The 20767-nt window shown below is 24.5% G+C and overlaps 2 protein-coding genes across 2 annotated transcripts in view; both read right to left on the bottom strand.

The window, feature by feature from the left end:
• Positions 1-2321: 2321 nt before the first annotated feature.
• On the bottom strand, positions 2322-2935 carry LOC117180685. The gene is made up of 3 exons (XM_033373175.1): positions 2881-2935; positions 2626-2781; positions 2322-2491 (listed from the first exon to the last, which is right to left on the bottom strand). The coding sequence occupies exons 1-3, from the start codon at positions 2933-2935 to the stop codon at positions 2322-2324; spliced, it is 381 nt and encodes a 126-aa protein (XP_033229066.1).
• Positions 2936-8278: 5343 nt separating this feature from the next.
• The window catches only part of LOC117180684 (60S ribosomal protein L5-like), a 14741-nt gene continuing 2252 nt past the window's right edge, over positions 8279-20767 (bottom strand). Inside the window, exons 2-5 of the mRNA XM_033373174.1 lie at positions 17571-17705; positions 17146-17348; positions 13820-13997; positions 8279-8611 (exon numbers count right to left, since the gene is read on the bottom strand). Of these exons, the coding sequence (XP_033229065.1) occupies positions 8420-8611; positions 13820-13997; positions 17146-17348; positions 17571-17705 (708 nt within the window). The 3' untranslated portion in view covers positions 8279-8419. The remainder of the gene's footprint in view (positions 8612-13819; positions 13998-17145; positions 17349-17570; positions 17706-20767) is intronic.

Raw genomic sequence — 20767 nt, 5'->3', positions numbered from 1 at the left:
AAAATATACATTTTCAACCAAAATGGAAAAGTTAAAGTTTCAGTTAGAAAAATTTGTTAGAATAGTTGAATTTCTAACCAAAAAAATGAATGTCCAAACAATAATATTAATTTTTTAACAAAAAATACATTAATGTTTTACAAAATAGTTGAATATTTAATTAAAGGATACTAATTCTTAACCAAATAGTTGAATTTTAAACTAAAAAATCAACTTTCAACCTAAAATGGAATAGTTATATTTTTAGTTAATAAAATTAATTTTTAACCTAACTCATGTATTTTCAATACAAATGATGAATTTTTAACTGGAATAGTTGAATTTTCAAACTAAGAAAACTTCATTTTCACAAAGAAAAGAAACAAAAATTGAATTTTGAGTAAAAGAAAAAGTTCAACCAAAGAAATGAGTTTTTAATTATTACATATTTATCTGATATAGTTACATTTTCATTTGAAAAACAGCTCATTTTTCGACCCAAGAAATAAATTTTCTATTAAAATTATGAATCTTAAAAAAAATCCATAATAACTTTTAAAAAAACAATTCAATTTTTAAACAAGTAATCTTATTTATGACCTGAAGGATGAATTTTTAAATAAAATGATAAATATTTAGCTGGAATACTTAAATTTGTAACCGACAATAATCATTTTTATAAAAGAACATCAACTTTCAAAGTAAATTTTATTAAATTAATTTTCAACCAAACTGACGAATTTTTAACTTTACTATGAAATATTCAAGAAATATGGTGAATATTTAAATTAATTAATTGAACTTTAGCTCAAAAAGATGAATTTTCAACCAAGCAGATGAATTTCTACCAAACAAGACGAATTTTCAAATAAAAAAGATAATTTTTCAATCAAAAGTTAAATAATTGAATTTTGATTCAAAAAATGAATGTTCAAACAAAGAATGAGTTTTTAATTATTACTATTAAATATTTTACTGGTATAATAGTTCAATTTTCAGTTGAACAAAATAATAATCTTGAACCAAAAAGGAAATAAAAATTCAACAAAATAGTGATATTTTTGGAAGAAAATTCTTTTTTATCCAAAGACAAAATTAAAAAAAATCAAATAGCTCATTTTTCAACCCGAGAAATTAATGTTTAATTAAAATTATGAATCTTAAAAAAAATCTTTAACCAGGCAGATTAATTTCTACCAAACAAGGCGAATTTTCAAATAAAAATGATCATTTTTCAACCAAAAATTAAATAATTGAATTTTGATTCAAAAAATAAATGTTCAAACAAAGAATTAGTTTTTAATTATTGTTATTAAATATTTTACTGGTATAATAGTTAAATTTTCAGTTGAACAAAATAATAATCTTGAACCAAAAAGGAAAAACAATTGAACAGAACAGTGATATTTTTGGAAGAAAATTCCTTATTATCTAAAGACAAAAATTTGTTTTTAATCAAATAGCTCATTTTTCAACCCAAGAAGTGAATGTTTAATGAAGATTATAAATCTGCAACAAAAAAGTCTTCAACAAAAGAGTTCAACTTTTAACCAACTAATTTTATTTTGAACCTAAGAGATGAATTTTCAAATAAATCGAAAAATATTAAACTGGAATACTTACGCTTTTAACCGAGAAGAACTATTTTCAGACTAAAATTATAAATCTTTGACTAGGACAGCTTCCAAACAAAAATAGAATAGTTAAATTTTCTCTTAAAAAATCGAATTCTTCACAAAAAATGCATTTTCAGCAAAATGGTTCAATTTTCTACTGAAATAGTTACATTTCTAGATAAAAAAATTTGATTTTCAACAAAGTAGTTACATTTTCAACCATAGATAAATTTTCAATTAAAATGGTAAATCTTTAGTAGTATTAATTTTCAAATAACAAGATTATTTTTCCATCAAAAGATACAATTAAATAAAAAACATGATTTTTTTATGAAATTGTTGAATTTTCAATAAAAGGAGGTAACTTTTCAACCAAATAATTGAATTTTTAAACTTAATTTTTACTAAAAAAAAAGAAAAATTGTATACCAAAACTGAAATAATGAAATTTCAATTTAAAAAATATAAGGTTCAACCAAACAGATAGATTTTTTACAAAGAATATAAAATATTTAACTTAACACATCGTTCAAAAAGTCCCGAGACTAACAACGAAAACAACATTTTTTTCAAAAATCATTTTTATTCATCAACATAATCTCCTTTTAGAGTGATACAATCTTTCCAACGCCTTTCCAACATTTCTATACCAGGTTTATAGAAAGATTTATCCTTTGCTTCAAAATAGGCTTCAGTTTCGGCAATGACCTCCACATTCGAGCCAAATTATTTTCCCTGGAGCATTTTTTTGAGATCAGCAAAGAGCCAGTAGTCGCTAGGGTCTAAATCTGGCGAATACGGGTGGTGGGGAAGCAAATCAAAGCCCAACTCGTTGATTTTTGCCATTGTTTTCATGGACTTGTGGCATGGTCCATTGAAAGCAATCGCGGCACCCACTTGGAAGAAACCTTTTTCATGCTCAATTTTTCATGAAGGATTGTAAATACGCTTCCAGATGATATCTGTGTCATTTCCACAATCTCACGGACCTTTACTTTGCGATTTTTCATTACGATTTTTAAAACTTCACTCACATTTTCCGGTGTAACGGCTTCCAATGGCCTACCCGAATGTTCAGCATCGTTTGGGTCCGTACGACCACGTTTAAACTCAGTATACCAACGAAAAATCGTTGATTTGGATGGAGAGGAGACCGGGTAACGTTTTTCAAGCCACTGCTGGGCTTCTACGGTGTTTTTACCCATTAAAAAACAATGTTTAATCAACACGCGAAACTCGCTTTGTTCCATTTTTCAAGCAAATTACAAAATGACTTTACTCTAACCTCGATAACTCTGCTGTTTGTGGTCCAATCGACGTGAAATTTTTACACGTTTCATGTGAAGGTTCGCAGTCTACGAAAACGTGGCTAGTTTGTAGGGTCTTGCTACCCTCGACCGAACTTTATGCTTAGCGAAAGACTAACGAGTTTCGTTCTGGTATACAGAACGTTTATGGCGGAGCGAGCGAGCGTGAGTAGGGAGTTGCCTCTCGAGACGGGGATAGAGATGTGTCATAGTATTGGACCACGTCTCGTTTCAGATTTGGGATCACTGGATGAGGACAGTCGATTGGTAACCATCATGGGCACAACTTCATAGGCACGAGCAATGTACTTATTTAATTAATAAAGTTGTTAGTTTGTTATAACTAAAGTCTTTTTATTACCACGGCCACTAATATGCGGAGTAGGCCGCTCATAACCAATAATTTATAATTTAAATACTGGAACCTACAAGTTTGGTACTACTAGCACCATCTCTGGGTTAGTCTCGGGACTTATTGAACGATGTGTTAGATGTTGAATATTTAAATGAAATAATTGAACTTTAGACCAAAAAGACGAATTTTCAACTGAAAAATATTAGTTTTCATCAAAAAATTAAAATTTGAGTCAAAATTTAATGTTCAACTAAAGAAAAATATTTAATAAATATTTATTTGGCACAGTAGTTACATTTTCAGTTGAGAAAAAATCAACCAAAAAAGGAACTTTTCAAAAAAAGACTTAAATTTTCGGAATAAAATTCCTTTTCATCCAAAGAAAAAAAAAGTTTTCAATCAAATAACTCATTTTTTAACCCAAGGAAGGTATTTTTGATTAAAATTATGAATCTTAAAAATTAATAATTTTTAACAGGAGTTTAACTTTTAGATTAATTTAATTTCCAACCTAAGAGATAAATTTAAAAATAAAGTGACAAATATTTAACTGGGATACTTAAATTTTGAACTAAGATGAATATTTTAATAAAAGAATTAAACCTTTAACCAAAAAGACGAATTTTCGACCAAGAACATTGATTTCTACCAAAAAACACGGATTTTTTAATAAAAAATAATTTTGAATACTTAAAAAGATCAAATAAATGGTTAAAACAATTTTAAACTAAAGAGTTTAAATTTTAACCGAGTTAAAAAGGTACATTTTTAAGCTAAAAAAAAAATAATTTTTAGATAAGAAGATTAACTTTCAAAGAAAAATATAATTTTCTATTAAACAATCGATTTTTTAACCAAATACGTGTTTTTTCAACAATAGAGTTAAATTTTCTATTTAAAAATACCAATTTTTATTAAAATTGTTGAACTTTGCACTAGGAAAGATCAATTTTCAATTAAAAATGGATCAGTTGATGAATTTAAATTTCAACAAGATGAATTTTTAACGAAGAGTATAAAATAGTTAACTAAGATCATGAAGATTTTAATAAAACAATTGAACTTTATACCAAAAAGATTAATTTTCAACCAAAGAAATGAACTTTTAAATTAATATTAATGCATATTTAAATGATATAATAGTTAAATTTCAGTTAAAACGAAATTTTAATCAAAAATAAAACAAATTTTCAACAAAACAGTTAAATTTCTAGAAGAAAATTCTATTTCCCAAGATATGAATTTTTAATTAAAATTATGAATCTTGAAAAAAAATATAATCTTTAACAAAAGATTTCAACTCTAATCAATTAATTGTATTTTCAATCTAAAAGATGAATTTTCAACTAAAATGATAAATATTTATCTAAAATACTTGAATTTTTAACAGACCTGAATCACTTTTATTAAAGAAGATTAACTGTCAAAGAGATAATTTTTAATATTCGAGTGGAACAAGTTAAATTTTAAGCTCAAAAAATTACATTCAACAACAAAAAAACTAACTTGAAAAAACTTAGTTAAATTTTCAAACAAAGTAATTGGATCAACATTCTTAGTTAACTCCGTAAACAAATAATACTCTTAGAAAAAATGTCAAACTCTTAATTTTTAAAATGAAATGATTTACACAATTATTAATTCTTGTAAATTTACAAAGCAACCTAGATAAGAGTCATGGGATACAAATTGTTAGTGGACTCCGTAAACAAATTGAATTGTAGAAAGAAAACAAAACCCTTCATTTTTAAGCGAAATTGTTTAAATAATTGATATTCTCCTTTACAAATCAACATAGAAAAGAGCCATTGAATAGACATTCTTAATTGACTTCGAAAACAAATTTACTCGTAGGATAAAGGCCAAACTCTTAATTTTTTTCGAAATATTTTTAATAATTAATATTTTTGGAAATTTGCAAAGTATCATTGAAAAAAGAACATGGGAAAGATATTTTTAGTCAATACTGTACAAGAATTGTGCTTATTCGGAAAAAGGACAAACTCTTAATTTTTTAATTGAAATAGTTTAAATAATTAATATTCTTGTAAATTTGCAAAGCATCATCGAAAAGATATTTTTAGTTAATTCTGTGAAAAATTGAGCGTATACGAAGAAAAAAATGCCAAATTCTTAATTTTGAATCAAAATTGTTTAAATCATTATAATTCTTGTAAATTTCCAAAGCATGATAGAAAAAAATCATCGGAAAGATATTTTTAGTAAATTCTGTAACAAATTTAGCTTATTTGTAGAAAAAAGGCCAAACTCGCAATTTCTTAATCGAAATAATTTAAATAATTAATATTCTTGTAAACTTGCAAATCATCATAAAAAAAAACCGGAAAGATATTTTTAGTTAATTCTGTGAAAAACTTGAGCTTATTCGTAGAAAAAAAGGTCAAACTCTTAATATTTAAATTAACCTTTTTCTAATAATTAATAGTTTGTGTAAATTTACAAAAAAGCATTGAAAAAAACTCATCGGTTAGACATTCTTAGTTCACTCCGTTAGCAAATTGACTAAAGCTTTTACAAAATCTTCCAAATTTAAACAAATTTACTTTAAAGCTTTCAGGTACTTTTTTGGATACTTTATAAATATTTTAAAACATTTTTAAATATTTTAATGAAATAATTTTTCAAAATGAAAAATAATTTTCAATTTTGTTAGGAATCTTAAAATAATGTTTTTACGATTCTTAAAAAGCTTATAAATTTTTTGTTTGAAATGTTATAATTAAATAATAATTATAATCAAATAAAAAGTATTAAATTGTGTTAAATTGATAAATTTTAAACGGATTCAGAATCGTTTTATAAATTATTGTTAACTTTTTAATACCTAAAGTAAATTTAAAAAAATGATTTATTCATATTTACAGTTTGATAAAATAAAAGTGTCTTTTTTCCAACATTTTGAACTAAAATAGGTGATAAACAAATGTTAAATAAAACAAACAAGTTGTAATTTGTTGTAAACCGAGAGATGTCCAGAAGATTTTTTCTTTGATTAAAACGGCCACCCTGAAAGAACTAATTTTCAATTAAACAAAAATAAAAACAATTTTTTTACAAGTCCATTTAATTGTTTACAACATAGTTACATCCGTTACCAAATTGTTGATTTATCACACAAAAAAAGATGAATAGTATGCATTTTTAAACCATAAAAGTTCAATTTTTAACCAAAAAATTAAGCAGATGAATTTCTACTGAGAAAAATTAATTTTCAATTAAAACAACAACGATAAAAGCGAATTTTCTACAAAACAGTTTAATTTTATACCACATTTTTTAATTTTCAACAAAATAGTTTAATCCTCAACCAAAATTGATAAATCTTCAACTGAGAAGTTTCATTCTTAATATTTCCACTACAAAACTTTCATAAAAAAAAATAAAAAACAGTCAGATTTGACCAAAAATGGAGTAGATAAATTTTCATTGAGAATTAATTTTCAATAAAAACAAAAATGAATTTTCTACAAAACAGTTTAATTTTATACCAATTTATTGAATTTTCAAGCCAAAAAGCCTCATTCTGTATCAAACAATTTAATTTAAAAAACAAGAACATGAAATAACAAAAAAGTTAATTTACAATTAATCAGTTGATTTTTTTAACAAAATATTTGAACTTGTAGTTAAAAAAAAACTTGTTTACAACAAAAAGAATTTTTAATTTAATTTTTTAACCAAAAATAAAAACGAAACTTTCAACCAAAATTGCGTATCTTCAACGAAAAAAAAAATGAAATTTAAAAAAATTCGTTCAACTTTCAACGAAGGAATATTGTTTGGCAGAAAATTCAATTTTTTTAAAATTGAAAATTCATATTTTTTGGTTGAACATTCGACTTTGTTTATTGAAAATTAATTTTTTTTATTTGGAAAGTCTATTATTCTATTTTTGTTTAATAAATAATCTCTTTTACTCAAAAAACATACTTTTTGGGAAAATTCAACAATTTTTTTGGAAAAAGTCATCGTTTTTGTTTGAAAGTTTATTTTATTGAAAATTGAACTAGGTTCTTAAAAAATTACCTTTTTTTAAAATAAACTTCTTGGTTCAAAAAATCTATTTCGATTGACAGTTCTTTTTATCAAAAAAAAAACTATTATATTTCTTTTTTCAGAATTAATCTGAATTCAACTATTTTGTTAAAAAGTTCTCTTTTTTTGTTGAAAATTGATACTTTTTGGATTGAAAATTCTCTTTTACTTTAAAAATCGTATTTTGGGGTGGAAAATTAAACTATTTGTTAAAAAAAAATATCACCTTTTGGTTGAAAATTCCACTGTTTTGTTAAAAAGTCATCTTCTTTGGTTCAAAATTGATCCGTTTTGATTGAAAGCTAATTATTTTTATTTGAAAAAAAAATTTTTTATTTTATAATTAATCTAAATTTAACTATTTTCTTAAAGAGTAATATTTTTTATCAAAATTTCAACTGATTTATTAAAGACTTGTATTTTTGGATTGAAAATCAATCCTTCTGGTGTAAAAATCCTCATTTGTTAGAAAAGTCATATTTTTAATTGAAAATTCATCTTCCTTGCTTCAAAATTAAACTGACTTGTAAAATATTCATCTTTTCAAATTAAACATTTAAGATTATGTTTAAAAATTCAACTCTTCTTGTTGAAGTTTAGTCTTTTTTGTTTGAAAATTCGATCATTGTGTTTAAGATTCGTCGTTTAGAAAAGTGTAATAAAATCTAAAACCTAAAATAGGTGACAAAAGTTGAATAGGTGACACTCTGTGATGACTGAATAGATGATCGAATTACGCATTTTTAAACTGAATGACAGCATAATTCAAAAAGATAACAATTTAACAAATTATTTTTAAAAGAAATCAAACTTGGACAGATTTTTTCTTTAAAAAATTTGAAAAATTCCCGATCAAAAAATAAATTCACTGTCATTTCCCGGTCTGAAAAAATTCCCGGTCAAGTCGCCGCCCTGAAACCCTTGGAAATTGAAAAGACACTGGGATTGCATTAATTAAAAAGTAATGCTGTTCAATGACGTTTATTGTGCTCTCAACACAGCAATTTTCCCTGAAGAACGTAAAATACATTGAAAAAAAGTAAACAACATAATATCTATCCTTCAAGGATAAAAAGCTGCAAAGTTGAAAAAAAGAGCATTCAAACTCAGTTGTCGTCCCTTTCCTGGAGTTTCTTGATGAACGACGCCTTCTTTTGAGCGACGCGGTTCTTCCTCTCCGCCAGCTTGAGTTTGGCGCGATTCCACCGCTTCTTAATTGGTGGGGTGTCTTTCTTGACTTTTTTATGCTCAGGATCGGCACGGATTCCTTCGTGTGCCTTCTTATAAATCCCCTCAATCTGCAAAAAAAATTTTTAAAAATTGGGAATTAACTCCCAAACGGTACACTGGTGCGAATTCGCACCTAAGTTTTTTTTCTTCATTTTGTTCGCATTTACGCCAATACAGCTGCAGCGAATTATCCCCGCATATTTTAAATATGTGTAATATATGCTACTTGTTTATTAAATGTTCAATATATTAAATATTTAATATTAACATTGCAAACAAACCAATTCGCAACAGTGTACCGTTTACGTATGCTGGCTTGGAGTGGACCGTTTGAGGGTTAAAAAACAATTTATCCAGGACAACAAGATTCTTCAACTAGTAGAAATTGTTGATCTAGTGGATCTAAAAGAAGGTGTCATATGAAACACTTCTCGTCTCCAAACTCTGATTTTATGATCAAAAACCCTTTTTTTGCTGAACGTTCTTTTATCAGGGAGAAAAATCACGAGGCTACAATCGAAAATATTTTATAGTTCCATATTTTTTCAATTTTACATTTCACCGAGTTATTTATTTCCAAGCTAATTTATGTTAAATATTCAATTAAACGATTAAATTTTTAACAAAATAGTGGAATTTGTAACCAAATTGTTAAAATTTTAACCAAAAAAGATTAATGTTCAACCAAGTGATCTAATTTTAAACAAAAACGATTAAACTTGAGCCACACAGTTGAATTTTCAGACAAAAAGGATGAGTTTGTTTAACAAAATACATGAATTTTGAACGCAAAAATTCGAATTTTCAACAAACGAAGAGATGAATTTCCAATTGAAAGGGTGAATTTTCAAAAAAAAAAAAAATAAAAATAATTTTTGTCTCCCGGGGACTATGACACCTTCAAAAAGTATATTGATAAAAATGATATATTGATAATTATAAATTAAATGTGTTTGATGTTAAATAATTAAAAACTTATAAATTTGAATAATTTAAAATATAATGCTTCTGAAATTCTAAAATTTGCAATTGTTATTGCATAAAAAAAAGATAATTTATCATTTAAACTGGTTATTCAAAATAACACAAATTATAATATTAACGAGGTATAAATTTCAGATAGTTTAATTTTTGTCAACTTTAACTTTGAACACAAAATTAAATTTTTTTAAATTTCAAATCATGCAATTTTCAACAGTTTCTTTAGTATTATTATTCATTCTTCAAATTTTCCAAGTATTGCAATTCTTTAAGTTTTTTTTTCAATTGGAAATTGCTTTATATTGACATCTGAGATGATTAAATTTAAAGCTGACCATCACGGTTTTTAATATAAAATTTTGAAAGGTTTAATAATCAAAATTATCCCGACATTTTGAATATTCGAATTCGAAAATACAATATTGTGAAATGTTAAATTCAAAACATCAAAAAATTAAAGTACAATGTACTTTTTTCGCGCTCAAAAGCTAACAAATTCAAGAAAAATAATACGATTTCAAAAAAATTCAAGTTGAATTCAAATGAATTGGAAAACTTTGTTAAATAACAAATATTCCATTAATTTCTGTACACTTAAAATGAATTTAGAGAAATTTAAGGTGAACGAGATTCTCTGCTTATTTTATCAATTAATCCTCAGAATCAATTAAATAAAAAATTTTGCAAATTCAAAAAAATATCTTGAATTAAGTAGAATTGTATCAATTGAGACGAAACCAAATGAATTAAAAAATCCAAAAAACTTTAAAAGAATTCAGGATAAATTAATAAGAATGCAGGGTGAATTAAAAAAAATAATTTCAAATCTCGTAAAATCCTTTTTAAAACCTTACAAAATATCTTACTACTCGTGAATAAATTCTTTGAAATCCACTCAAATATTATCCTGGAAAGTGTATTAAAATACACTGAGAGCTTTAAAAATCCCTTAAAATCATTGAATTGTGCGGAAATATGATAAAATCCTCTAAAATCGTTCCATATCTCCCGAAATTCTAGAAAATACTTAATCCTAAAATATTTCAATGGCTTTGAAATTGCTTCAGATTATTGAAATCAACTAAAAATTCCGTGGAATCTTTTCAGATCCCATACAATATTTGAAATCCTTTGAAATCCTACAAAATACATCAAATCTTGTGGATAGATTTTTTTTTAAATCCACTAAAATATAATAAAATCCCGTGAAATGTTATATTTTCTGAAATTCTGAAAAATGTATTGATATACATTGAGAACTTTAAAATCCCTTAAAATCATTGAATTACACAAGCATAAAGTTATTGTTCACTGACAAAAATATTGTAAAATATCTGTTTTCAAAAAGTTTATATTTTATTATAGCAAAAATTAATAAAAACCATACTTTAAAATTCAAAAACCAATTGCTTTATAGAAAAATCGTCGCTTTTTTTGGTTGAAATCAACGGTTTAAAAAAAAAATTAAAATTGTATCAGTTTTTGATTGAATTCAACGGTTTTTAATTTAAAATATTTTCAGATTGAAATATCAACTTATAATATATTTTACATTGTTTGTTGAAGATTAATCTCTTTGAATGGAACGTCATGTATGTTATTGAAAATTCGTCTTTTTTGGTTGAAAATTAATCTTGATGTTTAATAATGAAGCTTTTTGGCTGAAAAATCGTTTGTCATTAAAAAATTTAGATAATTTTTTAAGAATTCGTTTTTCTTTTCTTGGAAATTAATCTTTTTAGTTAAAAAAATTTCATTATGTTTTTGAAAATTATTTTTTTTTAGAACATTATTTCTCTTGTTTGCAAATTCACTCATTTTTGTTGAAAATTTATTTCTGTGATTAAAAATCAAATTATTTTGTTCAAAACTCATGCCCGACGATAAAAATTAAATTAATTTGTTAAAAATATTTTCGCTGTTGTTAAAAATTAATTTTTTTAGTGGCAAATTCATTTCTTTCGATTAAAATTTAACTATTTTATTGAAAATTTGTTTTTTCAGAGTGACTGTTTCAATCAAAGAACAAAATTCCCGGTTCTCTTCCCGTTCGCAAATATTTTTCCCGGTCTAAAGCTTAAAGATTAAAAATCTAAAGCTAAACAATAAAAGTACAAGTAATTAAAAATAAACAACAAACTAAAGCATTCAAAGTGGAACTCTTGAATTTTTCAGTTTTAAAATTGAAGTTTGAAAGTTTTTAAATTAAACAATTTTACACTGAATTGTTCAAGAATTTACAGGTATAAACTGGTAACACTTTTAAACTGAATAATTTCAAGTTTAATCAATTTAAACTGTAAAAGTCAGAATTTTTAACATTCATAAATTTATAGAGTTCGAAGATTTAGATTAAGTTCCAAAAATATAAATCTAGGTTAACATTTTCAATAGCCTAAATTAAAGAATCAATCAATGAACTTTAAAAATTGTCAGAATTATATTATTCAGTTATTTTAAGAGAAATTTAGAAGTTCCAAAAAGATTCAAAATTGATTTAAAACTTGAAATTATTTGAAACAATTTTAACTAAGTGTGTTTACTGAAAAAATTTGTTTATTTCGAGTTTACCAAAAATGTAGAGGCTTTTTACAAATTGTGAAAGGCTCCAAACGAATGAAAACATTTTTTTTTTTATTAAATGGGTCAAAAATGGAATAATTTAGACTGAAACATTATTTTTAATTTAATGCAAGCCTTTAATTACGAATTAATTACGAATCTGAAAATTCTTTAACTTTAAAATGATTTAGAATCGTTTCACCAAATCAATTATTGTTTATTTTTTAATACTTAAAGTACAGATACATTAAAAAAACCATTTATTTATATTTACAGTTGATAAAATAAAACTGTTTTTTATAAACAATTTTCAACTTCAAACATTTTTTTACTTTTAATTGTTCAAGCCTTCAACAAAACTCCAGGTTAAAATTCTTTAAATTAAAAATATAAGCTTAAAAATAAAAAAATAAAATAGAGAAGTTTTCAAGTAAAAGATTTTCGAATTACGCATTATAAACTGAATAATATCACAATTGAAAAATATATCAATTCAACAAATTCTTTAAAAAACTTTTGAAATCTAACTTGGACAGATTTTTCTTCTGTAAGTTTGTAAAATTCAGAGGTTAAGAAAAAAAATTCACTGTCATTTCCCGGTTTATCCCGATCTCAAAAAATTCCCGGTTTGTTCGATTTCCCGGTCCAGCGACCACACTATTTTTGTTTGCTGAAAATTAATTTGTGAACTTAAAAATTAAGTATTTCACTTAAAATTCCCCTTTTTAGTTTAAATTCAAATTAAATTTAGTTTTTTTCAATTACAGAAAAGTTAATTATTCCATTTTTAGTGGAAAAAATTTAATTTTTTAGTTGAAAATTCACTTCCTTTGTTGCAATTTGTATATATTGTTGGAGATTCAATGTTTATCTGAAAATGTCACCATTCCATTTTTTGGTTGAAATTTTTTAAAATTTTTTAGTTGAATCATTTTTTTTTTAGACAAAGATTCGTTTTCTTTAAGTAGAAATTGTACCTTTTTCAGAAGATCTTCAAATATTTAGTTGGAAATTTATGTATTTTCTTAAAAATTTGCCTTTCTACTAGAAACTTAATATTCTTGTTCCATAAATCATAATTTTCGTTGAAAATTGAACTACGTTATTTTCGGCACAACATTTATGTTTATTACTTGAAAATTCTACTTTCTTTTAAAATAATTTCTTCTCTTAAAACTGAATTACTTACTCTTTTACTTTATTTCACAAATAAACTATAAACTTTTATTAATATTTTCTATAAGAAAAGCTATTTTTGATTTATTAAATTTAAATTTTCGCAAAACTCCGACCCAAACAAATCGCGCACTTTCGTAAACTCTCAGATTCTTTAAAATCAACTAAAATATTATAAAATTCCTCGAAATTCTATGATGATATGTCTTGAAATCCTAGAAAATTTATTAAAATAACACTGAGATCTGTAAAAATTGCTTAAAATCATTTAATTGCTGGAAAATCTGATAAATTTCTGTGAAATATTTGCAAATACATTAAAACATTATAAATCCTTTAAAATCGTTCCCTATCTTTCGAAAATCTAACAAATTCTTTATCCTAAAATATTTCAAATTAAAACTTTTCAAAATACTTAAAATCATTTCAAATTATTGAAATATATGAACCATTTCTTGAGATCTTTGAAAAAATACCTTAAAATATTTTACAAGATTTTAAGACAAATCAGAAAATATGTATATACCTGAGCTAATAAGATGAAAAAAAAAACTTACGTTATCGGCAGTGATGCCATTTTGGATGTATTTGGAGAATTGGCGTTTAAACGCGTCATCATCCTCTTCTTCCAAAGTCCGCATGTAATTAGCAACATGCTGTGCAAAAATATGCTGCCGATGGACATCAGCATTGAAAGATTTGGATTCATTGTCGTAGCCGGGGAATCTCTTAGTACTAAAACAATTAAAAAAAAAAAAAAAAGAAAGAAAAAAACAGGAACACATTAATATTTTACCATAAAAATAAATAAATATTTGATGAATTTAGGGTAGATAATCAGAGACACTTTATAATCCTCTAATGCCGGTATGAAGGAGAACCCAATAATTGTAAAACACAAAAAGAGGGACTGGTTTCATTGTGGCTCAGATGACGCGCATGTGTCGTAATTCATCACTAAAACGAGCTTATTTTCATTTTTTTTTAGAAGAACTCTTTAATTTTAACTTTTTACGTAAAAAGAAAATATTTTTTTTTGTACAGAAAAAGGGACTTTATAGTAAAAAATTCTCACAACGGAGAAAACAGGACGATTTTTCATGAAAATAGGGGAATGAATTCTTTAAAATAGTTATTCTCTCAACCTATAAGATTCATTTTCTTTCGAAAAAAAAAACGGATTTTTGATAAAATATATGAAATTTCACCGAAATAGTTGAATTCTCAAACAAAAAAGGATTCATATTTTAACCAGGGTCGAATTTTTAACTGAAATAATGAACTTTTAAAAAAGTTCTACTTGTAACATAGACTGATTAAATTTTCGAAGAAGAAAATTGATTTTCTATAGAAAAAACGTGACGCTTTTAACAAAACAGTCGAGTTTTCAACTGAAATTTTTAATCTTCATCCAATAATAGAAATTTTTACCAAACTTTATTACATTTTTTAATTGCTTGGATTTGAGTGAAAAAAAATGAATATTCTACCACCAAGGACGACTTTTCCACAAAACACATAAATTTCCCAATCAGAGATCAATGTTAAAAAAAAAAAGATTTTTATTTTAAATAAGAAGCGGTTAAATTGAATCAAAAAGTACCAAATTTAAATCAAATATCTAAATTTTCAGTTCATAAAATAAATTATCAGTAGTAAGAAATTCGAATTTTCAAGAAAATAGTTAAATTTTCCATCACAGATGAATTTCCGATCAGAAAAATTAATTCTCAGCGAAAAATATTATCGTTGATATTCAAACCGAAAACGAGTTTAATTAAAAATAAAAAAACAATCAAATTAAAAAAAAAAAGATTAATTTTCAACGCAGTAGTTGAATTTTCAGAAAAAAGTTGATTGTTCAAGCTAAAAAGTCTATTATTTTAGAAAACGGATCTGAAATTATGAATTTCCAACAAAATAATAAATTTTGAAGCAAAAAAAAATATTCAATTTCAACCAAAGAGATGAATTTTTAATTGAAAATAAAAATAAAATAAATAAATTTTTAAACGGGAGGATTAATTTTCTATAAACAAAAAAAGAAAATTTGATATAAAAAATAATTCAATTTAACCAGAGTGGAAATTTCAACTAAAAAATATCAATATGGAACCAAAAATCGAGTAAATAAATTTTCAGTTACAGAAAATATATTTTCAACGGTAAGAAAAAAACATTTTCAACTGAAAACGATTTTAATGTTAAATACAAAAATTAATATAAAAAAAAGAATTGAAAAAAATTAGATTCTGAAATAAAACAGATCAATTTAAAAAAATTACAACCAAATTGTTCAACTTAAAAAAAATACGAAATTGCAATAACAAATTTAATTTGAAACTAAGAAAAATTAACTTTCTAAGAAAAAAAAATTTTTTATCCCGAAAAACGAGCTGTCTATTATAAATGACGATTGTAAGCAAAAAAGTTAATTTTTTACCAACAAAAAAATAATTTTTTAGCCGTTTAGTCAAAAGTGTAAAAAAAAAAATTTTTGACGCTAAGAAAAACAAATTTTCAACAAAATAGTGGAATTTTTAATTAAGAAAATGAATTTTGAACAATAAAATTAAATTTCAAACCAAGAAAAAAGCCTTTTTTTAAACAAAAACATCAATTTCTAACTCAAAAGTACGAATTTTCTATTCAAAATGACGATTATAGAACAAAAAAGTTGATTTTCTACCAAAAAAGAATTTTTCAAACTAAATGATCGAATTCTCAAACAAAAATTATTTAACTTCAACCAGAAGCTTTTGCATTTTCAACCAAATAGATGAATTTTTAATCTGAAAGTGCGAATTTTCTATCCAAAAACACCAATGTACAACAAAACAATTAAATTTTCAGAGAACAAGTATTGTTACAAAAAAAACATTAAATTCAGAACCAAAAACATAATTCGTATTGTGTTTATTAATTCAGTTCGCATTTAAGTTAAAAAAACGATAAAAAAGGGGAAGTTTTTCGAAAGTTTTCTATTATTCTTTTTTATACAGGGAATACTAAAAACAAACATATTTTACAATTAAAAAGCCATCTGTTCTGTAGAAAAATCTTATTTTCTTAATTGAATTAAATTGTTTTTTATTAAAAAATTATCTTTTTTGTTTTTGAAAAATTACATTATTTGTTGAAAACTCGTCCTTTTTGGTTGACTTCAACGGATTTTAATTTAAAATATTTTCTGAATGAAATATCAACCTATATAACATTTTATATTGTTTGTTGACGATTCATCTCTGGTTTAAAATAAACTATTGTCATGAAAATCAGTTTTATTTTAAAAATTCGAAATTTGGATGAAAATTCGTGTCTTTTGTTTTAAAAAATAATTATTAGGTTGGAAATTAGCCTAATATTTTTTAATTCGTTATTCTTTTCTTGAGAATTGAATTTTTGTTAGAACACTATTTTTCTTGTTTGAAAAACATTTTATTTTAGTTAAAAATTTAACTATCTCGTTAAAAATATTTTTTTAAATTTTTTAGTTTAAAAACTTCATTTCCTGGTAGAAAATTAACCTATTTTTGGTTGAAAATTAAAGTATTTAGGTCAAACCTCCTTTTTTGTTCAAAGTATTAACAACCTTTTTTTCTTTTATTTTTACGTCCTGGAAAATTTTAAATTATAAATAAATATGGACAGAGCCTAATAATTACGAAATCTTTCATTTCCTTCAAAATTATTTTTTAAACTGAAACTTGAACTATTGTATTTTTGGTTACAATTTGTTTTTAGTAGCAAATTTATTTATTTCGGTGAAAATTGAACGATTTTTATTTAAATTTTATTTATTTTTTAAATTGTTGAACTTAACAATTGAGTATTTGATTTAGGATTTGGCATTTTTGTTTAAATAATTTGTTTTCAATCAAACCTGTGAGGGATATTCAATCCTCCATCGACGGCACCCTTCATAGCACCGAAGACTCGCGCACCAGTCGTGGTTCTCATCAGACCAGTGTCCAGGTAACACCTAAATGCACCCGGACCTTCGTCCAATTCCTCCACATTATATTCGTCACCGTTGACATCGGAATTTCCTTGATACAACGTATCCAATCCAAATTTCTTCAGGAGCTGTATAAATAATTACAAAATATTTATATTCCATTTATATTAAAGATGAAAACCAAAATAAAAAAATATAATTTATCACCATTCAGAATTTGATACATTAGGGAACAAGGGTTTTTTCTTCATATATGTATCAAAGCGAGCTGAGTGTCTCATCATTTTGGTGCAAATTTGGCCTTTAAATAGAATTTTTTTTTGTTTAATAAAAACAAATCAAGTTCTTACTCTTCGGGCTAGAAGAAGTCCAGTGCAGTAGGCTGATGCATAGTTTGTTAGTCCTACTTTAACTCCATATTTCGGGAGTTCGTGGCTGTAGGCAGCACAGACAATTTGATCTCCCTCGATTCTGGCATAGGCCACCTAAATAAAAACGTAATTTCGACTGTAGGGAAGACTAGTTAATAGTTTTCTTTTTTTAACTTTCGTATACAAGGTGTTTAGCAATTGTCGGGAACCAAATTCAAGGTCTTTTCCCGGTTTCCCATAACAATAAATTAAGTTTTGTTATGTCGCTTTTTTCAGGGTGGACCTTTTAATCGACGAAATAAATTCCAGGTCATTTCCCGGTTCGTCAACATTTTTCACGGTCAATGAAATTTAAAAAATGGAACACTAAAGCTAAAAAAATGTCCACTTGAGGTAATCAAAACTGAGCTGCAAATGAAAGCACTCAAACAATTTTGTATTCAAATACTCAATAATTTGCGCGAATATAATTGAAGGTACTAACATTTTTTAATATAAACAAATTTTAATCCACGTTATCATTTTTAATGCTCTAAATTAAAAAGTCAATCAATGAATTTTAAAATTGTCAAAATTATATAATTTTAATCTAGAAACATCAAATATTAAAAAATTGAAAAAATATAAACTGAACACTTCATAAATTAGAAATGCAATTCTTTGCTTTTCAAATAGTTTAAACATGCTTGGAAAGCTGCAAAATTTTATTTCAAAATCTTAAGAAATCTACAAGTCGTTTTAAATTTAAAATTATTTTGGCGATTTTTTCAGATTTTCTAAATATCTGTTAAAATGAATTGAATTTTTTTCCATAATTTTCAGAAAATCCTGCAAATTTTAGAAAATTTCTTTACAATTTGGATGTATAAATAACAATTGAACATTTATTATTTGTAGGCGAAATTTGAGTAATTTTAAGAGATATGTAGAAGTTTTTAAAAGATTAAAAATTAATGTAAAACTTGAAATGATAGCCTAATATAAAAACAAAATATAGATTTTCGCAGATTTTAAACCAAAAAAATAGATTCTTTTCCAGAATTGTGAAATGCTTCAAATCCACATTTCTAATTCTTTTCGAAAATTTTCCGTTTCAAGAATTAGAATTTTTCTGTAAAATCCTCCGTTGAAATTCATAATTTAAATTTTTTTCTAAAATATCCCATTTCAACTTATATTAAAAAATTCCCAGTTTCAACTAGGAATTTATTTAAATTTTAATATTCCCTATTTCAAGAAAAATTATAATTCTTTTGGATCAATTCCAGTTCTAACTCAGGCTTAAACTCAGAATTAAAATTCTTTGGAAAAATATCCTTTTCTAATTCAGAATTTCGTTCCATTTCAAAAATTACCAGTACCAGCTCGAAATTTGGTACAATTTAAAAATTCTCGGTTTCCAAGTCTAAATTATTATTATTCTGGATAAATTTCCGCTCCAACTACTAATTTGTAACAAATTGAAAATTCCCTGTTCAAATTAAAAGTTGGATTTCAAGATCTTGAAACATCTACAGGTTTTTTCAAATTTAAAAATATTATTAAAAGTTTTTCACAACTTTTAAATATCTTTTAGAATTAAAATTTTCTTTTTAAATAATTTAAACGTCGTTGGAAAGCTTCGAAATCTTGAGGAATCTAAAGTTGTTTTAAATTTGTTTTAAATTTAAAATTATTTTGGAAATTTTTTCAGAACTTTTAAATATCTGTCGAAATTAATTATTTGTAGGCGAAATTTGAGTAATTTTAAGAGATATGTAGAAGTTTTGAAAAGATTCAAACGTAATGTAAAACTTGAAATGATAGCCTAATATAAAACAAAATGTAGATTTTCGGAGATTTTAAACAAAAAAAATTAAAATGATTTGTTGAGAAATTTTTTTTAAATAATTAGAGAAAAAAAGATTCTTTTCCAGAATTGTGATTCTTAAGATTCCTAGAAAAATTAAAAATAATTTTTCATTTGAAAAACCTATTTTATGAGAATATTTAAAAAGTTTTTAAAGATTTAAACAACATTTTCAAAAAAGATTCTAGAAGATTTTAAGAAAACTTTCTAAAATTTGCATGATAACTTTTAATCTTTTTAAAAATCCTAAATATCTCTTATAAAATTATTCACATTTTTTCTACAAATGCTAATTCATAAATTATACATCAAAATTTTAAAATTTCACTTACAAATTAACAATTTTTCAAATACAGCAATCAAAATTGTAACGTTCAAAGTTTAAAGGCTCTTCGAAATTTGAAGGATTCCAGGCTTTCTATGTCAAAAAATTTAGTTAAGTTTCTTTACTTTTAAATATTTGGTTTCAATTTACTTTTCTCAAATAAAAATCCAAATATTGCTAAATATTCAAAAATTAATCTTTTTTTTAATTAAAAATTTAAAAGTTAATGGGTTAAAAATGGAATATTTTAGACTGAAACAATATTTTTAATTTAATAAAATTCTTTAATTAAGAATATATTATTATGAAGTTATTTTAAAATTGAAAATAGTTTATAAACTTTCAGTCACACGTTCAAAATCTGAAAATTCTTAAATTTTGAACTGATTTAAAATCGTTTTGTCAAATCGTTTTTGTTCACTTTTTATTACTTAAAGTACAGATGAATTAAAAAAATTACTTATTTAATAAATAAAAATGTTTTTTTATCCAAAATTCTCAACATCAAAGGCTTTTATTTTTGATTTGTTCAAGTCTTCAAGAAAACATTTAAAAATCCTTTAAATTACAAACATAAGCTTAGAAATTAAATATTTTAATGGAAAATTTTTTAAGTAAAAAAAAAATGAATTACGTATTGTAAGCTAAATAATAGCATAATTAAAAAAACATAACAATTCAACTAATTATTTAAAAACTGTTGAAATCGAACGTCGACAGATTTTCTTCAAAATAAATTAATTTTCAATAAAATAGTTGAACTTTTCAACTACACAAGTCAAATTTTCAACCAAATAGTTGAGTTTTGAACTAAAAAATAGCAATTTTCCACCAAAAAGGGAAGTTAAATTGTCATTAAAAAACACTAATAATTAACGTGAATTTTCAACTAAAAAAAGATAAATTGTGGGTCCGGATGCAATAAGGGCACATAAAATTTTTTCGTGTGAAAACGAAGTCCCCTGGAGGCTTTAGAAAAAATTTTCGAATTTTAATTTTCAA

The sequence above is a fragment of the Belonocnema kinseyi genome, chromosome 9 (assembly GCF_010883055.1).
Source record: "Belonocnema kinseyi isolate 2016_QV_RU_SX_M_011 chromosome 9, B_treatae_v1, whole genome shotgun sequence".
In the NCBI taxonomy this organism is placed as follows: domain Eukaryota; kingdom Metazoa; phylum Arthropoda; class Insecta; order Hymenoptera; family Cynipidae; genus Belonocnema; species Belonocnema kinseyi.
Note: the sequence above shows the minus strand (reverse complement) of the source record. Positions and strands in the feature narration are given on the sequence as shown.

Coding starts and splice junctions, on each gene's coding strand:
- LOC117180685 (XM_033373175.1), bottom strand. CDS start 2,935: ATGAAACGTGTAAAAATTTCACGTCGATTGGACCACAAACAGCAGAGT. Junction 2,782..2,880: donor CAAACAGCAGAGTTATCGAG/GTTAGAGTAAAG, acceptor AAAACACCGTAG/AAGCCCAGCAGTGGCTTGAA. Junction 2,492..2,625: donor CGTTACACCGGAAAATGTGA/GTGAAGTTTTAA, acceptor GTTTCTTCCAAG/TGGGTGCCGCGATTGCTTTC.